Source organism: Homalodisca vitripennis, chromosome 6 (assembly GCF_021130785.1).
Source record: "Homalodisca vitripennis isolate AUS2020 chromosome 6, UT_GWSS_2.1, whole genome shotgun sequence".
NCBI lineage: Eukaryota > Metazoa > Arthropoda > Insecta > Hemiptera > Cicadellidae > Homalodisca > Homalodisca vitripennis.
In genome coordinates this window covers 75,539,652-75,564,035 of record NC_060212.1, presented here as the reverse complement: position 1 = coordinate 75,564,035, position 24,384 = coordinate 75,539,652, and the positions used below count along the sequence as shown (strand labels likewise).

The following is a 24,384-nucleotide window of genomic DNA, read 5'->3' as shown; positions in this document are numbered from 1 at the left end:
TAGTTTTGTAATTTTTGAGATTAGGAAATGGTTATAGAATGTATTTTTACTCCGGCTCGATGGCAATGACAACAGTGACCACGCAGGCAATTGATAAGTCACATTGATAATGATACGTAACCGAGTATAAATCTAGTTTTGCTGCACTGTCGTATGAAGAATTAGTTATGGTAATTATAGTGAAGGACAAACAGAATAACAATAAATAGTGAGGAAGGGTTAGAAGTTCAGCGATAATAAGGGACAACAAGTCTATATAATTCTTCGCCATCTAAAGATAGTAACCAATCCTTCACGCGTTTTTAAACCAGTAAAGATTAGGTAATTGAAACACATAAGCGAAGTTGTAACTCAAACACACGTTACGGCACAAAACATGAGAAATATAATACAAATTTGTTAAGCTGAATGTTTTTAATATAGAAACTGTAATACCGACTTGATGCGAGTATCGTGTGTTATGAGTTTAAGTTGTCAACGCAAAAAAGATTATGAAAATTAGTGTAAGTAAATAAGAATCGCTTTGATAAACAAACGTCTTATAGTCTTTAGTTTTGCTTCGAAAAAAGTAATTCTGAAAAATATGTTGTACTCTTAAAGAACATTATTTTTAGTATTATTTTTTGTTTAATACTTACTATAATACTAAATAAAAGTTGTGATTGAACGAAAGCAAAATAGGCCACTTTAATTTCCTTATCTGTGAGTACTTTTCGTAATTTTCTGAAGGCAAAAATGTACTTGCGGGTTCTATTTTTCACAAAATTAATGTGTTGTGACACATTCACATTATGATGTAATTAAAAAAAATATATTTGCAGGTATTGAATCATGTCCAGGAGCGGAATTTCCTCTCAAACTGGATACGTATCGTATAACCTTTTGTAATATTGCACAAGTTGAACGTCGAATTAAGCCTTTAAGATCGGTCATAAAAAAATTGTTATATTTGAGCCATTAGAGTTCGCCAAGTTCTGACCCACATTAGTAAAGAATTCATTAAATTAGTTGGCTGCTTCAATCTTAATTTTGTCATTGAATAATTTGGTATTTGGCAAATATTTATTTAGCTGGAAAGAAACGTTGTTGACTTCTTTACCACTCAATTTATTTACAACCCCCCCCCCAGAAAAGAAAAAAAATTTAATCCCCATTAGCTCGTTCGAATTTATCACAAAAATAATATTTTTTAGTTCCTTTAAATTTGTGCTTAACATGTTCCTGTAATTTTACATAGCGGGGTTTAAGTTCCACATTAAATGATTGCTTTTCCACCAATTTCTTTAATTTATTTCTTTCTCATATAGCTTGGACTAAATCTGAAGTAATCCAGGTTTTAGTTTTTTTTACCTAGTTTTAAATTTATTCGACTGGCTATTGAAATTGTAATAATAATATTCTGAAGTTGTAGTGCAAAAACATTTACATTACTGCTGTTAATAATTGATTGCCAATTAGCATTTAAAAGGCTATCATGTGGTAACACATGGTCGATATAGGTACGATGTGCAGGTTCGATCTTAGAGGAGGCGTTTTGTGCAGTAGTGTGCGTAATATTATTTTAATGAATTGTTAAAACTTATAGTCAGCCTGGGTATTATGAAAAGTGGTGGGAACTTAATCGGTTAAATGTATAAAACGAGTTATTTATAAAAGTAAATTATTTTCAAACGAGCAATGTGTCTGTTTGATTTTTAGTAATTTATTGAAACATTTGTAGTGAAATAACCCTATGATAAATCAAATGCATATCAATCAACCATGTCCATTGGCCATAAGTATTAACATTTAAAATATGTAGTAATATATATAGCAACATACAATTATTGTTTCAATCAAACAATACATTTATTGTTATATATATCTATCCATTCACTGTAAGATATGTTGCTTCTTCCTCTATTCAAACACTTGCTTGCAAGCGGATCCTTTCGTTCACCTGGTCATTCCGTTCAGTGTTTCATTTTGTTGAACACGATTACCGGTAAAACACGCTCTAGCGGGAAGGCTTAGTAACTCTGTACTGACCGGTTCAACTGAACGGGTCGCAGCAGTGACCGATACCGACTGAGCCGGATTAGTCAGCTGATCAAATATAGTGGCGGCGGAAGGGTATTTACCCCACCCTGCGTGAACTCAAATCAACCAAGGTTTTTTTGTTAGCGGTTTACCTATAATTCATGTCTTGAACCTTGTAGTCGAGGTTTTATTGGATATTTTCATCTTTTTTGGACTACAACGTAATTTTGGAATTACTATTGGAATTACTATTATATATTAATCACAGCTTCAAGATCGCTGGAAAAGTTGGGCCTTGATACTAACGTGGATTTTTGTGAATTAAAGCAAGTATCTTACCGGATTGGCCAAACAATTTTAATATGTACACACATTCATTGCATGCATCGCAATTGTTGTCAGCTGAGAGGCATCAGCTGTTCTGAAATGTTTGTTGCTCCCGGTTTGTGCAATCATACCTGTAAAGTCGTCGTGCCCACTTTTGCTTTTAATAATTTCATTAAAAAAGTACCGTTAGAATTGTAATACAATTTTGAAAATAGTTGGTATCGTGTAAGTTTCTTTATAGCTATACTGGGTTTTTGTTATTTGACTTTACAGTTTTCGACAAGGACTATTTTTTTATATTAAAACAAATACCATAATGGTGTTTATGAGTTTTCCTCTGATTTTTCATAACCTATCTCCAAAGTATAGTACCGGATCTGTAGCTTTACTAGGTTTAAAGATGATAATTGTTTGATAAAAAATGCAAAATGTTGGCTAGCGGCTTAACGATAGATTTCTTTTCTTAACCAATATTTATATGAAACATCCTGACAACAATCTGTATGTATGTATCAACAAATGAACAATTTAAAAAATAATATAACCAATCAATTATATCCTATCAAAGGAAATATCAACTGTGACACTAAAAACCTTATTTATCAATTTGATTTTAACTTTTATGTAAAACATTATATCGATTGTGGGTTTATGCAGATAGGGGGTGCAGTTTCAATCCCGCCTTATTAATTGTTTTTTTGTAGTCTACCTACTAACCCCCTTTAAAAAGGAGGGAGGGGGGATATTTTTATCCTCTAAAAAATCTAAAACAGTAATTTAATAAGTATGGTGACGATTGTACATCGATATCTCAATATATCTAGGCGCATCATGACTTAATTTACACTCTTAGATGTAAGGGGTTGTCTTCCGATAACTTTTGCTAGGATCATCGTAGAGAGGTTTTTTCACATAATTTGGTTGCTTTTGAATTTACCTTTTAAATGAAATGTCACAAGATGGGGTTGCAATTTGAAAATTTAAAGTAATCCTCCTCTACCCTCTGCTTTTAAAAAGGCGGCGGGTGATAAAATATTTTTTACTCTCTAAAAACTAAAAAAAAATATTTTAATAGGTATGGTGAAGATTATACATTAATATCTCAAACTTTTTGGAATATATCCGGGCGTATCAGGATTTAATTCACAATATATATATATATATATATATATATATATATATATATATATATATATATTAATTTCTTTATATATATATATATATATATATATATATATACATAAATTGAATTACAATATTTTGTTGAATTAAAATATTTTATAGCAATAATATAAAACCAAATTATAAATATAAAACATCAAAAGTACAAATAATAATATTAAACAATTACCATTTGAGTTACAACAGCTGCTGAACAACATAGAGTAATTAAATTGACCCAATATTGAGGCCATTTTGTTGTTCGTGATTTTAGAACGAGTTGCTGTATGTGACTCAATTTTGTTGTATTTACTTTGCGTTCTTAAAAAAATATTCTTCACCGTTACATTTTTGTTCTATCGTAGTGTTTAATCTTTTTACTCTTTTTTAATTTCTATTTTCTTTTGAAGAGTGTTTAACAGCACTAATATGTGGTATAGTATTATTATATCATACTTATTAAAATGACAGGATTTTACTTTTGTACAGAATTGTATACAAAGTAACATCTTATATTAAGCAAAAACTATGAAATAGTTAGTAAAAAATAATATTGTAAAAATCAATTGTGCTATATAAATAATTATTATTATTTGAAGATTCTAATATAGTGGAGCTTTCCCACCAATTTGCTATAATATGTACTTTAAATTAATTAATGCACATTCTTTCTGATATTTCCACGTGGTACACATTACTTCTGATATTTCTATATGATAGCTGTTAAAGAAGTGTTCTTTTCCCAACTACTCGTAACTCTCGAGTATAACTTACAGATAGCTACGCTGAGGTACAAGTGAGTACGGTCGGGCTGGGGATCCATGTCGTGGTGTTTGCTGCTCGGTGCTGGGGAGGGCTCCAACACCGATAACTGGTTCTCGGAACTCATTAGGTTAAGTAAATAAGCTTTAGGGAGTAGAGAAGAGATAACTTGTGAACTATGACTGTAGTAAGATTCGTACAGCGATACACGTTATACATACCAGCACTAATAATACTTTATTGTGTAATCTGTTCCGCATAATTGGCAGAGAGAAACAATATCTTGTCGATCAATTTATATAAATGCTTTGTCTATCCATAATTAATACTTTCATTCCTTTTCGTACTCAAAATGACAAAAACATTACTAAGTTAAATTTTTTATTGAAAAGCGTACAGTACAGTACAACTGTGAAATGTATTTTTTACATGGGATCACAAAACGCAAAATACGTCACACAGCATTTTGGTTTTATCATTTGACGGAGTGAAAAAACAATATAGTATATTACCCGATGTGCGTGTATGTTTTTTATTACTTTTATAAACAGCTGTAATTCTCAATTCTGTGTTATAAATGTTTGAACTTGTTCTTGTTCTAATAATGCATGGTTATTAAACCTCTTAAGACAATAACATTATGGCTTTATTACAAATAACTGAATTGTTATTATTTATCCAAAGGCATTATAAGATATCTGTATTTAATAATTAGAAACAATTCTCTTTCGCAGTTAAGGGGGTTCGGTATCCAAAAAATGAATTTTTTATAAATTTTCGTGTTTTAATATTTTATTATTCTATGACTAATTCCTGACATTTTAATGCAAAAACTATTAAAATCCGATGATGGGAACTATTTTTATTTTTATTTTGAAAAATATACTACATGCCAACAATTTAGTGTTTTCATTTCAACTGAAGTATTTGTTATAGTAACACACTTGTATTCTTCCAAACTATGATTTAGATTTATGGGTTGGTACACCTGCCTTGTCTACTAACAAAAATACAGCTGTCTATAACTGTCTTCAGTTACAATAAACAAATTTTGTGTTTGTAAACAAAACAAGTTCTGTTTGGTGGATTGTAGTTACTGTTATTTTGTTTGTAGAACGCATTTGATTTCTAAAATGCCTAGAAGTAATAGAATTTTTAAGAAGAGAAAAAGTGAGTTTTACAAAAAGAAAGTAGTTGTAGAGTGTGAAAGCAGTGGTAGTAGTGGTGTTGTTTTGGAAGAAACTGTGGAAGATAGGTTAGTTGAGAGTGAAACTGAGCCTAGTCCTACGCCGAATAATGAGGGCACAGATGATGTTGTTAGTGCTTCAAAAGTGAAACTAGGTAATATCAGTCAAAATTATAAAAACATAACTGATAAGGAGCCTAATTTCCAAAATGATATTGTTGATTTTAAAAAACTTATAATTGTAACTTCTCAAATAGCAGTATGCAAACAGTGTCATCAACCGATCGATTTTAAAATCAAGTATCGTGTAGGCCTTTTTTTCTCGGGGAACATTTCATGTGAAGGTTGCAATGAAAAGACACTGGCCTCTTATGAAAACTCCTTAGTCTTGCAAAATAGACCTAATGATGATACAAAATTATATGACATAAATGTAAGATTGGTGTGTGGCATGCGTACGATTGGCAGAGGCCAGACGGCTGCCGCTACACTATGTGGCGTACAAAATCTGCCCTCTCCTCCATCACGGTTTATGAATTACACACAACTGTTAGGGTCTGTGACTGACGATGTTTGTTTTAAGATTATGAAGGAAGCAGTAGAAGAATCAGTGATTATAAATGAAGGTAGGAGGGATTTGACAGTAGCCATAGACGGGACATGGCAAAAGCGAGGCCATACATCACAAAATGGTATAATAACTGCAACATCTGTGGATACCGGTAAGGTAATTGATGCAGAGATTTTATCTAAGTATTGTCGTTGTAAAGACAAATTAATTGGACAACATAGTGATAAGTGCAGTGCAAACTATCTGGGAGTAAGTGGAGGCATGGAAGTTGTCGGAGCTCGTGCGATTTTCCATCGGTCCCTACCCACTTACAATGTTCGCTACGTTGAATACTTAGGTGATGGGGATTCGAAAGGGTGTTTTAGTGTTGTGGAAAGCAAGCCCTATGGTGAAGAGTGCCTGGTGAAAAAACTAGAATGCATTGGGCATGTGCAGAAGCGCATGGGGACTCGCCTAAAGAATTTAAAATTAAAAGAGGAAAAAAACAAACAAACCGATGGAAAAACAATAGGCGGTCGGAACAGACTGACTGAAGCTGCCATATTAGCCATACAAAAATATTATGGTCTAGCAATTCGAAGAAATGCAAGCAATTTAGAAGACATGCAAGCAATTTAGAAGACATGCGAAAAGCTGTTTGGGCTGAGTATTACCATTTGCTATCCAGTAATACAAATCCTCAACACGGACTTTACCTAATAGGGAGTGAAGGTTGGTGCAAGTACCAAAAGGCTATGGCTTGTAATGAAACTTATGACCATTCCAAACATTTTCACCTTCCTGCTGTCATCATAAACAAGATAAAGCCTATTTTTACAGACCTAAGTGCACCTGATTTGCTTCGTAAATGTCTCCACGGTAAGTCACAACACCCAAATGATTCCGTAAACCAAGTAATCTGGTCTCGCCTGCCAAAAACTGTCTTTGTTGGCATACACACCTTGCACTTAGGAGTGTATGATGCCATAAGTTCCTTCAATAAAGGAAATATGGCAAAATGTATGGTTTTACAACATCTTGGAATGACTTTTGGGCATAATTTTTGTGAAGTAATGAAAAAGCTGGACATAGCTCGCTTACAAAAAGCTCAACGCATGGCTACCGAAGTCGAAAAAAAATCAAGGCTGTACCGTTTGACGATAACACATGGGGGGTGGTGACTTCTGAGGTCGTAGTAATAAATACTAGAAATGCAAGTTTTACTTATAAGTTCAATTTAATTTACTAAACTTACAAGCATCACTTTTTTAGATGGTAAATGAAAAATATGTATTGCCACGTTGCTGCCAATTAGAATGTAATAACTAAAAGTATATCTTCTAGGTGGGCCTAAAATATCCAACGTTCTATTGAATTATGCGTACGAACGTTTTACTTTACAAAACAATAATATTTCAACTTCCCTTCACAATAGGTAGACTCACAACCGGGTATCGGCGTCTTGGCACGAGACATTTGAAGCTGTAGTCTAAGAACGGTTACTTCTAGAAGAGGAGTAGATGTTGGAAGTGGTAGCCATCTATTCAAACAACACGTGAGATACATCAGCTACGTAACTCGCCTAAAAACAAATTCGCGACGTTATTAGCCATTTAATGATACAAATTACAATTTATAACAACGTGCTCGTCGCCATAAGGACGACGCCACAACCTTTATCTATCTCAATCAAGCAAATAAAAGATCTTCAAGGGTAAGTTACTTTACTATTCACATTCTTTACTTTACGTTACATTCATTTTATACGTTTGGCATCAAAGGCTAATTTAATAATACGAAAAGATGAATTTTACTTACGGACAAAGCGCGCGAGGTCTGATCGGTTAAGTAGTTGGGCTGCTACAAAGGGTTAGAAGAATAAATTCATACGCGTGCCAATTAGGTAGTTTACTCGCCCAATAATTTAGTTCCGGAACATTGGATGTAAAATAATATTATATTATACTGGCTGATTAGGTTGCGAAATTTACATTGTATAAAATTTAATTAACTAATTTACGGTACAGAATTTCCCCCTGTTTTGATTTCGCAACCTAATTAGTCGCTTTACTTTAAACATATTCTAAATAACAAACTTAATTCAACCTTTTATTCATCACATAAATTCAAATTCAACCATAAACAATACGATAGCGCGGGGTTTCAAAAAGTTTCCTATGAAATCCGCTAAGATCGCATGCCAAAGCAGTTCTATGACTGCTCGCTTAGGGACCAAAAATAGAAAAAATCAATTTAGGCAAAACTATTTTCATGCAGTGCACGTTGCAGCGTTTTAGAATTTATAGGGTCGTTGCAAAAATAAGGGCAATTTAAGGCGATTAAATCGTAAACAAGTGTATGTGTAGTGTTTTGTTATATAGGCGCCACATTCATACTTCTTTTTTGCATTCATACACAGTGTTTTGTGTATAGTGTTTTTGCCATTAAATACCCTGAGACTTGCGGACAAGTTATCATATGGATCGAATACTTTGGAATGAACGTCCCCTCACGAGAAGCTAAGTCTCACATTTCTTATTACTTACTCATCACTCTTAATATACATATTTACATAAAAACATCTATACATCTTACATCTACATGAATTTTAAACACTTCAAATATATCCACAAAATTCAAACTTCAATATTTTGACATACATACAAAAGACAGACACAACTTTTCATATTTGTTTCCTATATTACAAACAGGATCAAACTCTGTCTCATTTCTTTATACAAAGTCTACCTACAAACTCTTTTTCTATATTTTTATTTCCACTGAAACATTCGTTAAGAATTCACTAAACAATTTAACTTCCTGGATTTTATCTTATCTTTTAAATTTGGCAGCAAGTGGTTCCTTAAGCTAGGGATGCTACAAAGTTTTTCTTTTATACAGAACAGGTCTTAATTTAATTTTAAATCTACAATATGAACCTTTTTTACATTCAAAACATTTTCAGTGTGTTGTACAATACAAGTTACAGGGCTTAAAAAAATATAGAATTCTATAAAATCCTACATATTTTGGTGCTAATTTTGCACAAAACTTTTCTACCTTATTGCTTAAATAGTGGGTTCTTATCCATACTAAGGAATGCAACTTAAAGGGATGTTTTACATTTTGCTCTGAGTACTTTTGTCTATTACTGTTATGTGCTATACTCCTTTTTACATTGACCACAGCTCTCTTTAAATTGTTTACAACAGTTTCCTTGGACAAATTCTCACCAATTAGATCATTTAGCTTCCATAAATTAGATAAAACATTATTACAGGAATGATTAAACATTAAATCAAAGGCAGCAAAACCAGTGCTTTCATTATGGGCGGTGTTTAAACTTAATTGTATATAGCCTAGGTCATTATCCACAATTACTATGGACAGTTATGATAGAAACTACGTAATAATGTAGATATGTTTCTAATATGCCTTTCTGATTGATTTCTATTAGCCCTGTAGGCGCTAGTCTACGGTGTTCATAAAATTCTTAAATAAGAACTTCTTAAAATACAGTGATGATGTAAAATATGCGGCATTGTTCTGGACACTATTATTTTAGGTACAGAAAAGTTGTTAAAAAATTATGGCGGTCTAATTTATTACATTATTTCAGCACTCTTACATTCCCTCAAAGGGATTAGCCATAGAAATTTACTGGCAGCATCTACAACTACAAGTAAATATACATTGCTGTTTCTAGTTCTCACTAAGGGACCTAAAAGATCTATGAATAAACAATCCATATTGTTCTTAAATGGCACAGATACTAATTCGCCTTCATATTTTTCTTTGGCACACTTTACTCATTTTACAAACATTACATGTTTTCACTTTTGCCTTTATAATTTCGTCTAAATCAGGTCTATAAAAAATACTGATTAATTTTTCTTTGCGTTTCTAGCAATGCCTAAATGACCTCCTATTAAAGAACTGTGGAAGAATTCATTATACTAAATCAATTAACTGTACAGGCAAAAATATCTTACTCTTACTTTTTACATTCCTTTTGTACATCAGTAAATTGTTTTTTATAAAATAACATAAATTGTTACTATTGCTTTTTACAGATTGAATGATTTGCTGTGTTTCTTTATCTTGAAGTTGATATTTTTCTAAATCTTTAAACGCTAATGGCAAATCATTAATTAACAAACCACAAATTATCCTTTTTATTGCACTTATTATTTATCTGCATTTTAGGCTTTGCATTAGATGTTCGTTTACATGTTTGCCTTCGGGAGGAGTTTGAATGGCAGAAGGAAATCGATAATCTATTTTTATCCTGGTCTGGAACGTTCCGGCAGTCACTGGGGCTCGGATCAGCTGTTCCCGTCGACTCGCCCTCAAACATACGTGAAAGGGCGTCTGCCAGCGCATTATCGGTGGAACTTTTAAATTCACCTCAAATGGCAAATTCAAAATCCTCTCGGATCACCGGGCAAGGTTCCTACCTTCCTTTTGTGATTGAGGACATAGGATAAAGCTTGGTTATCAGTTATTAATTTAAAGGTTCTTACTTCTAAAAATTCGTGCCATTTTTCTATGCAAATTAGTGCACTCAAAGCTTCTTTTTCATAAACAGTATATTTTTAATTCGGCATCAGTAAATTTCCTAGAGTAATAGGCTATTGGCATTAATTCATTTTGGTCATTTTCCTGTAACAAAACAACCACCTGCGGCTATTTCCACTAGCATCTGTCATTACTATAAATTGCTTTGAAAAATCGGCTAACTGGAGTACAGGAGGATTCATTATAGCTTCTTTTAACTTTACAAACGAATCTTGACATTCACTTGTCCAAACAAATTAGCGTTTTTTCCTTCTTAAACGATTTTAAAGGATTACATAATTCGGCATAATTATTTATAAATTTTGAAAAGAAATTGGTCATACCTAAAAACTGTGAAATTTGTTTGGCGTTCTTAGGCGGCATAAATTCTCTTATACTCCTTGTTCGCTCGGGATCTATAGTTACTGTATTATTTTTTATTAAGTTCCCCATCAAAAGGAGATTTCCTCAAAACAAAACTTTGCTTTCTCTAGGTTTTGCCGTTAATTAAGCCATGTTTGCTTAGTCTATTTACAATCTCTCTGACATGTACTAAATGCGAATCAAGGTCTTTACTGTAAACTAAGATATCATCACAAAAATTTATCACATATTTAAATTTTATAATTGTCTAGGACTTTTATCCAGATAGGCGGACAATACAGCACTACCAACATGTAAACCAAAGGGTACTCGTTTAAAATTTTATATTTACCAAATATAGTGCTAAATGAGGTAAGATCTTGACTATCAGGTGATAATGGGACATTGCAAAAAAACTTTTTCTTAAATCTATTATTGAAAAATATTTGGCTCCACTAAGATGTTGATAATAATTATTTAAATCACCAATGGGAAATCAATTTTTCTGTAACTTTTTATTTAATTCGGTATAATTGACTACAAGTCTGTCCTTTTTGGTTAAAAAGGCTGGACTGGAGTAGGCTGAAGTACTGGGGTTCAATTATTCCTTGGTCCAACCAATCCTGTATTATTGTTTTCATCTTATTTACAGTAGGAGGCTCATAAAATAAGGCCTAATATTTACAGGTGTGGGGTCATTGAGAAACTAATTTCACTTCCAAATCTAGAGCCTCTCCTAATTTTGGAGTAAAAAACATTTGGAAAATCCCCTATAAGGTTTTGTATCTCAGCCTCAGCTCTAGTGCACCCTATTTTTACATCAATGCTGTTTACTTCATGTTCAAAAGGCTGTTGTCTGACAATAGTTATTTTTCTCATTACAATTGAATTTAAAATAACATGAATTCCCCATCAAGATCTAAAAAATTAATTTGCTATTAGATATAAATGGGTTTCCCAATTACAATGTCCCATTTTAAATTATCCAATACAATAAATTTTTTACTTTCCAACAAAATTTAGAAATTTTTATCTTAGCATAACAGTAACCAAAAAACATTTTATTTCAGTGTTATTTGCAGCAAACATTCTATCCTCTGACTTCATTAATTTAGAAACATTTTTATTCAACCAATAGGCTATCATTAAAATTCTTTACTAATTATATCTCTTGTAGCACCAGTATCTAATAAGCAGTTTGTTTTTACATTTCTTACCCACTATAGCTTCAATTAAAGGCTTATTGTTACATGTCTAACAATTTAGTCTTAAATTAGGTTTTCTATAGTTTAATTTACTCCAATTTTTTAATTACCTTACCATAGACTCTCACAAAATAGTGTTTTTTCTTTTCTTGCTGTATTATTATTTATAAAATTATTATTCTTAAACTTATGAAACCGGGGAGGGATATTTTTTAGGTGTTGTGTGTAATACCACTCCCCTACCAAACTAGTTTTTTGGATTCCTAAAACAGTTTTTTTGCTAAGTGGGCTAGGCCTATTACTATTGAAACATAACTTTGGGTTTTTAATAGTAGGCCTACTATTCCTAGGTTCAACATGTGGTGGATACATGTTGTTAACATATGTCTTACTTAAATTGTCCCTTAAGTTATCATTAAAGGTTATATTGTTACTAGCTATACACAATTTTTCCAAATCTGTAAAACAAATGGGATGTGTTTTCAAAATTCAACTTATTTCTATCTGTAGGCTTAATACCTCTTTTTATACAAGTTACCAAGTCCTGTTCACTTATGTGTTACACAATAAAACTTGACTGAGCTCTTTGATGTCATAGATGTATTCATACAGTGGCTCATCAAACCTTTGTGGCCTATAAACTAAATCTAGTCTAAGTCTTTCAATTTAGGCCTACAGGGATAAAAGCACTAATTAATTCCCTGTGTAGATAGTTGACATTGGGCATGATAGACTTACACTGTATTATTTTGGCTAAAAGTGGACCTTTTGCATAACATGGTAACAATGCTAAAATTTCATTTTCTGATAGGCTAGTTTCACATTTTAGTTTTAACAAAGTTTTCAAAAAGTTTATTAGCTTCAGGTACTACTAAGCCATTTGTTACTGTAAAATTTTGTAAATAACATTCTACAGGGTTGTTTAACTTATTAAACATATTTAAAACAGACATAGGTTGACTAATACAATCATTGTTTGCATTATAAATAGGCATTATAGGCAAAGTGGGGGTACTGGCATTAGGCTGTGGATATTGTTGGTGGTTGTACAGAAATAGGGCCTATTTGTTCTTTCAATGCCTGTTCCATAGCCTCATCTTGTTCTAATGATTCATTTAAATTGGCTTCTAACACTTTAAGCTGTTCTAGGTTCACTGTAGGTAGCAAGTTTTTAGCTAACTGTTGTTCAACATTTTACTAGCCTACACTTTTAAAGCTGATAAAGTTTCACTATGTACAGAACTTAGTTCTAGCTGGTTGTCTAAAAATAAAACGGTTTATTAAATGTTTACACTTTTCTTGGAATTTGGTGATTTCTAAAGGTGAACTAGCACTGTTCAATTCACTGCACCCATGTTCTAATAATATCACTTTTTCACTGAGAAGTTTTACTTCCTGATTGTGGTCTATTTTTAATAGGCTACTAGCAGTAGGTAAAAATATTGTTTCTCAAACACTGTCTTAAGGACTTTCTGAGTTCATTTACTGTACTGTCACTATTTAATTTAATACCTCTAGATATCAGTTCAAATACCAAACTCATCTTTAGACAAATATTCTATTTTAATGGCAGGCATTGTGGCGTTTTCATTCAGTTTCACCCAGTTGATGGCAGAGTAGGCACATCAATAGCAGAATTAGCGCAATAAATATGTGTACCGTTTGACGATAAACACATGGGGGTGGTGACTTCTGAGGTCGTAGTAATAAATACTAGAAATGCAAAGTTTACTTATAAGTTCAATTTACTAAACTTACAAGCATCACTTTTTTAGATGGTAAATGAAAAATATGTATTGCCACGTTGCTGCCAATTAGAATGTAATTAACTAAAAGTATATCTTCTAGGTGGGCCTAAAAATATCCAATGTTCTATTGAATTATGCGTACGACGTTTTACTTTTACAAAACAATAATATTTCACTTCCCTTCACAATAGGTAGACTCACAACCCGGGTATCGGCGTCTTGGCACGAGGACATTGAAGCTGTAGTCTAAAGAACGGTTTACTTCTAGAAGAGGAGTAGATGTTGGGAAGTGGTAGCCATCTATTCAAACAACACGTGAGATACATCAGCTACGTAAACTCGCCTAAAACAAATTCGCGACGGTATTAGCCATTTAATGATACAAATTACAATTTATAACAACGTGCTCGTCGCCATAAGGACGACGCCACAACCTTTATCTATCTCAATCAAGCAAATTAAAAGATCTTCAAGGGTAAGTTACTTTACTATTCACATCTTTACTTTACGTTACATTCATTTTTATACGTTTGGCATCAAAGGGCTAATTTAATAATACGAAAAGATGAATTTTACTTACGGGACAAAGCGCGCGAGGTCTGATCGGTTAAGTAGTTGGGCTGCTACAAAGGGTTAGAAGAAAAATTCATACGCGTGCCAATTAGGTAGTTACTCCGCCCAATAAATTTAGTTCCGGAACATTGGATGTAAAATAATATTATATTATACTGGCTGATTAGGTTGCGAAATTTACATTGTATAAAATTTAATTAACTAATTTACGGTACAAGGCAAGCTCGCTCAAGTGCCAAGAGGAAGCTGGAAGATCAGTGGGAAGAGTTGGAGGATCCTGATAACCCTAGTTATGCAGCTGGATGTCATTAATATTATAATAAAGGTCAGTGAATTCACTTATTTGATGTGTGTTGCCTTTAGCTGTGATTTCCCGAAAATTAACTTTTTTATCACTTATGTACCTTTTTCTCAAGATCCACTGATCAGATTAACATAAAAAAATACACATGTACTTAAGACCAGTACACACATTTAGAGCGGAAGACATTATAAAAATCTATTTTAAATGTTTATTAAAAAAATTATAATAATAAATTATTTTAAAAAAATTAATAAATTTTTTATTTACAACAAATTAAATAAAAACTTCTTTTATTTAACTTTGTTCCGCTCTAAATGTTAACAAATGTCTAAATAGAAGTGTCCTAAAGTTTGATGATGATAGCTTTAAAGGTTTCTGAGAAAAAGGTACATAAAATTGGCCAAATTAACATGGGAAGGATAGGGCATACCGAAACCCCTTATTTACCATCTGATCCTCACAAAAATATTTCTCTTTTATAACAAACATATGAAAAAATACAACAATTTTCATGTACTAAATTGTTTTTCATCTGAGAAAAGAGATTTAGACTGTAGTTTATTGACTGAGGTTACTGATAAAGAATTAATGGGATGGATCTTATTACCTTCAAATGCAAATTTACTTTCATCGTAACAGGTAGAATAATTTAAAACAATAAATGAGGGGAGTGGATCATCTTTTTTATGCGCATGTGACACGAATTAACACAAATTGGACCTTCTCGTCTAGTAGTAAGCAACGAGGTAACTGCTGCTGCTGTGGCTCTTGGTGTCATCCAACCTGTGGGCAATAAATGACAATAGTAACAGTCGAACAGCAGAATGTCATTACTGGTGGATACTCTATACAATGTGGATGTTCTGATAGTTGTAATATTTCATTTACAATCCCCAGGAACTTAAATTGCAATTTATTTGAGAGCAATAAAGATTGTTACTAGTATTCATTAGGTGCGAAAATTAATTGTTTAATTTTGTATTTGAGTTATGATTAAATCGGCAATTTAAACATAATTTGGTCCTGTTTATTCCTAAACATATTGGCAATATAACTAAATATAAAATAACAAATTTGATCGTAAAGTAAAACATACATTTGTCATAAAAATGTCGTAATTATCTAAAAATAATAGTGTTTATCTTTATCAATTACTCAGTTTATTTTGCCTTACGTACATCTAAAAAAACTTGTAACATTCTAAATATTAGTACTCGAAATTTTAAATGTGGGAAAAACACATTTTGGAAAAATTTTACATAAAAATAAATGGCAAAGTTATTCAAAATGTAGCGTTTTTATAAAGGCAGAAATAAGATAAATCAGGAATTTGCGAACATTATCCTTCATTAATACATGAAATCAGTAACACTATGTTTCGAGTTCTACAAACGTATTTTATCCTCTTTTGTTCCTTCACATTCTTTCGTGTTAAAACAAACTTTAACAAGGAAGCAATTAGTTATTTATTCACGTGTTTAGCCATATGATCTTTCAGAACCTATAGGAAAAAGGTAAGCGAAAGAACAGTTTCCTAAAAGATACATAAAGAATAGTTTTAACATTTTTGTAGTACAATTGCATTCAGTTTTGCTATCAATATGTTCATATTTTATAAAAAGCCTTTAATTTAAACAACAATCAATTCCCTAGTTTTAAAAAGGTATGTAAAGGTATTGATGTTGCCGCAGCCGACTAGGTTAGTTCCTTAGTCATCTTCGCTCCTTGGCCATCAAACACGTTCATTTTCTTTGAGAATAATTAAGAACTCTGATTTTTCTCGACAACATACCCCAAAAATGTATTAAAAATATTTTCATGGTATTTACCTGTAGTGATCCAGAAACCTAGGAACATTTCTTTAAATCTTGCTGGTATTATATATAAACTTAGGTCATATTCACCTCTGAAAAAATCGCGCCTAGAAATATTTGGTAGAGAGAACCTATATTTTACTTAAAATTAGGGTTTTACTGTTTATAAGGATGTTCAACATAGTGAATAAAACGAACAACAAAGCAAAAGTTCATTAATAATATTTAAAACTATCTCCCACAGAACGAGTTTAAAAATATACTGTAAGTAAGTGAACTGTTTAAATTCCAATTTCGGGAATACATTACGTTGTAAAAGTCAAATTTTTTTTATTGAACGAAATTTTTATCTTTGACTCTACGCGTAAATGTTTAATTAAATAACAGAAGATTATCTGTTTGATATTAGGTATTTCAAGACTACAGGTTTGCTTATAATAAACAGAATATTGATGATAATGATGTTAATAATCGAGCCATTGCTGTTGGCGATATTACTGTATGGCCAGATTTTAGCAATATAAATAACGGTTATCCTAATTTTAAACTTATGTCTGTATATTTGTTGTACTAAATACTCACTCACTCACCGACATATAGATACAAATGCTAACATACTTATAGTGATAGAAACTTGAAATTTGGCACAAAGGTGCCTTTTGCCTTATGACAAAAAAAAAAAAAAAAAAAAAAAAAAAAAAAAAAAAAAAAAAAAAAAAAAAAAAAAACAACTGTGGAACACCTCATAATATTCGCAAACATTCGGAAATTTTTCACATTTTCCGGCCTTTTTTAAGCCCGACAGCAGGTGAACCGTCAGACATAGCTCGAATCTGACGAAATCGTTATTCAGGAATTAAATTAACTACAAAAAGGACAAGTGACTTTTCTTTCTTTTTTTATTTCCTGTAGATAAGCGACAAACCGCTCGCATAATTGAATTCCAATGATTTTCACGTTAAAGATAATGGTTTGACCCCATAGTGGCTGAACAGTTAGTAGTAGCTCAAATCTAATTTACTCATTAAATTAGCAAATGACGTGATCTACAGAAAAGGACTGGTAACTGGTTCCCTTATCTCTATTTGCTAAGTAACAACACGCATTTAAATTAAAACATTTTGCAATTTTTAGGTAACAATTTTGTTATGTGGTCCGAAACCTGACAGTTCCCGAACCGTTGGCCGAAACTCAAATTCAATTATTATTTGGAAATTAGAACTTGATATAATGTATAAAACTGACCTGTGGATTTTTGACCAATTTATTATGGTTTTCACGTTAAAATTAATGATTTGTGCCCGATAGCGGCTGAATGATCAGGAGTAGCTCAAATTTAGTTTTGCTGTCAATGAGAAAATTTAGCGATCTAAAAACAGCAGTGAGATTTATTCCAATACAGCCGTAGTAGAGAGGGGACTAAAGGATTTTAGAAAAGTAAACATACAGAAGGTATAAAAGTGGTAATATACTATTCCCATTGGTCCCAATTTACTTTGTACAGTATTAATATATAACGGCAGTGAGACTTTACTCCACTAAAGCCGTAGTACATAGGAACAGAGGACTTTCTTCAGTTTGGGTCACCAGAATTTTTGTCATTCAAATTATATCATGAACTTAACGTTCCGATCAAAGAGTGATACATGTAGCATTCATATACTCGTATAATTACAAAACGTATTCATACTGAGAGTTTCTTTCTTAATTACTTTCACCTAATTTCGTCGACTTGTGATGTAATTGCATCCCCAGCAGTAATTATATTAACTAAATTATTGTAATCCCCGTTTGACTCAAACACGAGATAAGCCCAGCCCCTAGAATGAACAACATATGTTCCATACCTCCTTTTAAGTTGCTTAATGTCGTAAGTCAACGGTTGAGCCACAAACCACTTTTAAAGTCAAAACCTTGGTTAAATCCAGAACATTAAACAAACTACGCTCTGCTATTAATTCCCTGACCAACCTTATCTCCGGACTTCTTGACAACCATAAGAGTATGCATGGTCTTGTACCGGGCTATGTGATCGAACGACAAGACCATATCACAATATCACATGATTTCATACCATTCGTTCGCCGTCCTGCTGCGGTACTTCGTATTCAGTGAGAATATAGTAGTGTCACATATATTGAAAAATACATTTTGACATCTGACTAGGCTTCAATATTTTTGCTTAATCATAGAGCATATTGATCATAGGTCATAGGTTGGTCAATTAAATTTGGTATGTTACATTTATTTTAAAGTTACAAGTATTTTAAATTTACACATTGTAGTATTTTGTAACTCTTGTTTTTTTATTTATTTTGGCGCATAAACAACTAAAAATTTATGATTACTACATATTCTAAGAAGGTGGAAGTTCTGTAGAAGTTCTCAGAATTTTAAAACTATAATGATATCTAATTTTTGAGTAAACACAATCTTGTTTGTTTGTCAGAGGTTTCATTTGTTTGTTAACTTGCGCTATCTAAAGCCACGCCAAAAGTTAGCGGAATGCTTTCCTCGGAATTAGACGAGTGAACATGTGCTCAACCAAACAAACCTCTGAAAATCAAAACCCAACGACTGCTAAACTCTTATAACATTATTTTGTTACAAAGGTAATTCCATTGATCTAAATCTGCTATCTGTTTATTTATTATCATTCCTTCTAGGCCTTTGCGGTCTCGTAGAATCAAGATAAGTAAGTATTCTTCTCAAAGCAAACGTAGTAGCATCGAATTTTATTTAACCTGATCGAAAACCAAACTGACAAGGGGACAGTATATTTTCTAAACATAAAATCAATAAGACTATTGAAAACAATATTTTCGAAACCCTTACAGAAAATTGGTTTAATAGACATATGGCTGAGTACATAGTATATTTTAGGTAAAATATTTTTAACTTACTTTCAAATCCGTGGGAAAAACCCCATCAGGGATGCAAGCATTAAACATGGCAGTTAAGACAGGAACAAGCACGCTGGTAAAATTGTTTTGATGAACTTTGTTTGTAGGCAAAAAAACTCCTTATATGCATTAGATTTCAAAGAAGAAGTCGCATTTAAAGTTTAAGAGTAGACTATTTTGCAAAAAATAAAGAACTTTGAAAAAAATCATACGAAAAGCATTATGTGATGGAGGTTGAGATCATTGAACTTTTTTTCATAAAGCATGGTTAATTCGGTAAGCACGCAAAATATTGTGTGTGTGTGTGTGTGTGTGTGTGTGTGTGTGTGTGTGTGTGTGTGTGTGTGTGTTCTCTTAGGATAAGAAGCTTAGATACTGCACCTAGTCCTAGTCCTATAAAGACTTTTGCGCTGCTTCCGGAGTGACAAGATATTCTGAATTGGGGGTATGGACCAGCCAGAAGTTATCCCTGCTGGGTGCATTTAGTTTTATACACTTAACACCTGCATTCAGACCGAAAATCACCACTTTAATAGCTAGTACATAATTTATTTTACCTCTAATGTATCCGTATGGAACAGTGATATTGTGACTCTTTATATTATATTTTTATTATCCTCTCTGATATAGGGTAAGGGTCTGTATATTGCTAAATGACACTAATATAACATTTAACTGCGTGTTAAACATTTATTTTTAAGTGAGTAAAGCTAAAATTTAATCTGGGATAACACTTTTTGTTACTTATTTTACCCCTTTTCAGGGGATATTTTACCCTCACTCCATTTCGACTTCCCCTAAAATTATATTGTAGCTGACAATCAGTTTCTTTCTTAAAACACACATTTCTGTCAACTTCAAGAGCGACCGTTTTGCATATTGTGTGCTTAAACAATAGACATTGGCTCTCAACTCATGGAGTATTGGATATCACGAGCTCCCTGTCCTATTTTAAACTCAAATACAGGTTTGCTTGTCATATCGGTTTGCTACGATTTGTTATTTTCAGTTTGATGTAGTTGGATCTACATGATGAAGAGATTAGATTATCCTACAGGTCTCGAAACGCAGTGCTATTATAATTGTTTTCATATTATTGAATGATGGTAAATGTCTAAAACAACTCATGCCATCTTCGTAAACCATCCATAGTAAATACGAACATTAAATTAAATAATATTTAAATCTGTTAAGATAACTTTGACATTATCTACGAGTTTAAATTACTCACAATATCATAAAAGTCATTTATTGCTAAATATGTAAAAGGAATACTTTATGTGAAAGAAGACTTTATACTGGATAATGTATATTTTATATCTCGTATTGAATAATATTAAGTTGATTAGTTTCTGCTTTAATAATTATGGTTATTAATAAAGCTATAGTTGATGCTGATGAATTGCTATATGCATTCTTGTTATGTTAGAATGTACTAAAGGTAACATTATAAGGTAACTTTCACTTACTTTTCAGTTTCAAAATATAATTTTATTTTAGATTTAACTTTGTCTCTCTCCCATTGTAAATTTAATGTTAATAGACTACTATGACCTATTTTACGATCAGGAAACTGTAAACTTTACGGGGTTACATCATGGAAATCAGCAATGTATGCATCAGAAAAAATAAAATCTTCCTCATATAAAGATAAATCAGTAAATCAGTTAAACTGCATAGATACTTACATATAGCAACACTTATGTAGAGATATTTGCGACTCGGCTTTGTCCCGTGCTCACCGAGAGAAGGAGGTTCTCCGGCAACAGGACTGTATTGGGCATCCTCTCTTTTCATCTCCATCTCTCTTCTTATTCTCCTTCAGTCGTGAAGAGGGTAACTAGATCAAGAAGACCAGAATGAAACTGACAAAGCCTAGCTAATGTCACATGCGGCATTGCTTGCGGCAAATATTGTTCTAAGCTGAGCATTTCTCTACACACCCGTTATCTTGTTGCTACAGTATATCAAATCTAGCAAATACTTTTCAAAGTCATTTGGTTTAAACCGAAGTTCTGTACAGTAAATGTTAAATAGTTGGTTCATTATGATATCTCTTATGTGGTCGTACCAACATGGTAAACACAATATATCGGTACTATCAGTTGCCCGTAGCTTTGCACGCTATTGAGAATATTTTACGATATGGGCATACCCACTTTCAATAGTATAGCAAACATTCCTGAAAGTACGTTTCGGTCATTTTTGTTGTTCTCTTAGGACAAGAAGCTTATAAATTACACTTAGTCCTGTAAGAACCTTTGCGCTGCTTCCTGAGTGATAGGATATTCAGGATGGGTAAGGTTAGGGAGTAGGGGCCGCCTCCTATCGAGATCCATGAGGAAGAATTAGGGCACTACTTCTCAAAGTCATCCCGGAAGAAGAGGAGGCCAGCTCTGAACCAGCCTCTCCAGTCAAAGTAGGCAGGGAGTGGCACACCCTTGTTGAGGTTAACAAGAACCTCTGAGGTAAGGGAACAAACCCCACCAACTCCAACAGTCATCTTCCACAGTAGACTAGACCTATCAAATTGCCCATGAACCCCAGAATCTCAACATTTGCGGTTAGTGATGTGCTGCTACTGGACATTCATAAGGTTGCCCAGATTCAAGTGGCACATCGGTTTTTGCTGTGCCCAGTGGTGGGTTCAACTGGTAGGTATAAACCAGCCAGAAGTGATCCCTGCTGGGTTGTTGCGGTCAATGAAACTTATTATAATATCCTGACGCATTTGTGTCAAATTTTAAACATCAAAGATACATGTGTGTCATATTTCACTGATGTTCTAAACGTCGGGAATTTGAGAAAGAATAATATAGATCTTCTAGAGCTGCAATCTTATTTCAACCCATATTGGTGGTAGATCATCGTGAAAAATCTAAGATTATTCTTTTTAGAGAATAAAACAACTGTGTATCAAATTTCAGTTTTGTAGGACTAGAAGTTGGGAAACAATATACAGTTCTTCTATAAGTTGAAACCACAATTCAACTTTTATAAATTTTTAAAAATGCTTAAGTTTTTCTAATTAAGTAAAACAACTTTCTGAGATACCTGCAAGTTGGAGGATTATTAAGTGAGTGGATCAGGGCTTTCCCTTTTATATAGAGATTACATTTGCGTTAAGCTTTTTTAAGTTGCCACAAAACTCTAGTATGATACTTTAGTAATGAAATGCTAATGCAAACCAAGCAAATAACACTTATGATAGTTTGAAAAAAGATTATAAAGTTTCCAAACAGACTGCACTAATGCTTCCTGTCTTCAGTGTGGAGTGAATTACCGCATTTCTGTGATGCCCGGCCATCAGTGTGGAATGAATCACGGCACTCCTGTGATGCCCGGGCGTCGGTGTGGAGAATCACGGCACTCCTGTGATGCCCGGGCATCGGTGTGGAGAATCACCGCACTCCTGTGATGCGTCATATGACGAGAGAGACATATATCTCGCGATAATAGAATAAAACTGTAGAGTCAGATAGCAAATACCTGAGAAAGCTTTCAAATAATACGAACTCATTTCACCTAACGGAAATTAACCTAGCCTTTCACCATCTGCAACATCAGGCATCTTTTATTTGTATGAAATGAGGATAAAATTTGCTCTGGTTTCCAGATTGTAATGTTAAACAACTTTAAGAATATTTTTAACGTTCTAGGCGCAATGTATTATAGTACATTGTGTATTATTATGAAAAATTTACCGCAGCGTGATTTTCTAGCTTCTACTATTTACATTGATTCATAGAAAATTTTAAAAATATATTAGTTGAACTATTAGGTGTGGTAGATTTTGAATACTACAAACAAACAAAATGCGGTCATCGCAAGATCACCAGATCAAGCAACTTCGAGCGTGGCTGCTGCTTGGATGGGTGACCGATGAGCGATCCTGTCCTTGCAAGCAGTCCGCCTGTCCGACCGTTGGTGGTGGTTCGAAATTCACCTTTAAAGCCGTTGGTACTCAGGATAAGTGTTAGAGAGGGCTTCTTAGTCCTAACATTACCTGGTAAAATAAGACATCATTACTTTACTTTACCTTTAAAGTGCTATATATGTAAATAGTTCGATACACAACTCATGAAGCATATAAAACTGACGAAGTAATTATTTTGGAAGCTGTAAATGTTTTTGATGTTGTTTATACTGTAATGGGTCCAATCCACTTTACCAACCCTTACATAAAGGGTCAATAAACATTTTGTATATACTCGTGCTACGTGTGCATTAACTCTGATATACTGAAAACGTTTCAAGGAAAAAGGTTACTAAAACCAATCAAATGCATACCAAATTTCAAGGAATTACATATATATGACGGATTTAAGAATGTTAGAATCTCTAAATGTGTGAACTTCTCAACTCCTTCCCTGCTCAGTGTCAAGAGAGTTGTGAAACAGCTAACTCATAATCCTCATCTTTAATTCTGGGTGATTTCTTCGCTCCTTGTATGCTATGTATTGATTTATGTTACTGAGTTATGTATTCTTATTGTTACATATTTATTCTTAGTTGTCTGTTACTTAGTGTTATTTATGACAATTTCAATTGCTGTTCTGCATATTATGTTGTTACTGATATACTAATACTTAGTTTCGTATTAGTTAGTGTAATTTGTCTTTATCACAATTTCTGTTATCATAATTATATTTTGTGGTGCATTGTATTGTTGTTACGTATACACTTATTCTTAGCTATATACTATATAGTTCGTGTTATTTCTCATTTTCATAATGCTGTCATTATCATTGTTTGTTTTTGTGCTGCATCTCTCACTGTTTACAGTACACTTTATTCATGCTTGTAGGTTATCGTTTTCTCTAAACAAGATTCCAACTATTTCCTTGTTGTTCAAATATGAAACAGCATTTAATCCTGACATTATTCTTGTTTTATCTGTGGAATGGGTGTT

General features: G+C 32.9%; 1 protein-coding gene across 3 annotated transcripts in view; it reads right to left on the bottom strand.

Annotated features, from left to right (window-relative positions):
* LOC124364469 (facilitated trehalose transporter Tret1-like) overlaps positions 1-24,384 on the bottom strand; it is a 106,777-nt gene that overhangs the window by 5,874 nt on the left and 76,519 nt on the right. Inside the window, exon 3 of one of the 3 annotated variants that reach the window (XM_046819984.1) lies at positions 21,161-21,312. In XM_046819984.1, coding sequence (XP_046675940.1) covers positions 21,161-21,275 — 115 coding nt within the window. In that variant the 5' untranslated portion in view covers positions 21,276-21,312. Of the gene's footprint in view, positions 1-4,281; positions 5,058-21,160; positions 21,391-24,384 lie in introns of those variants that run through there. The other 2 variants (XM_046819986.1, XM_046819985.1) reach the window with 2 other exon arrangements.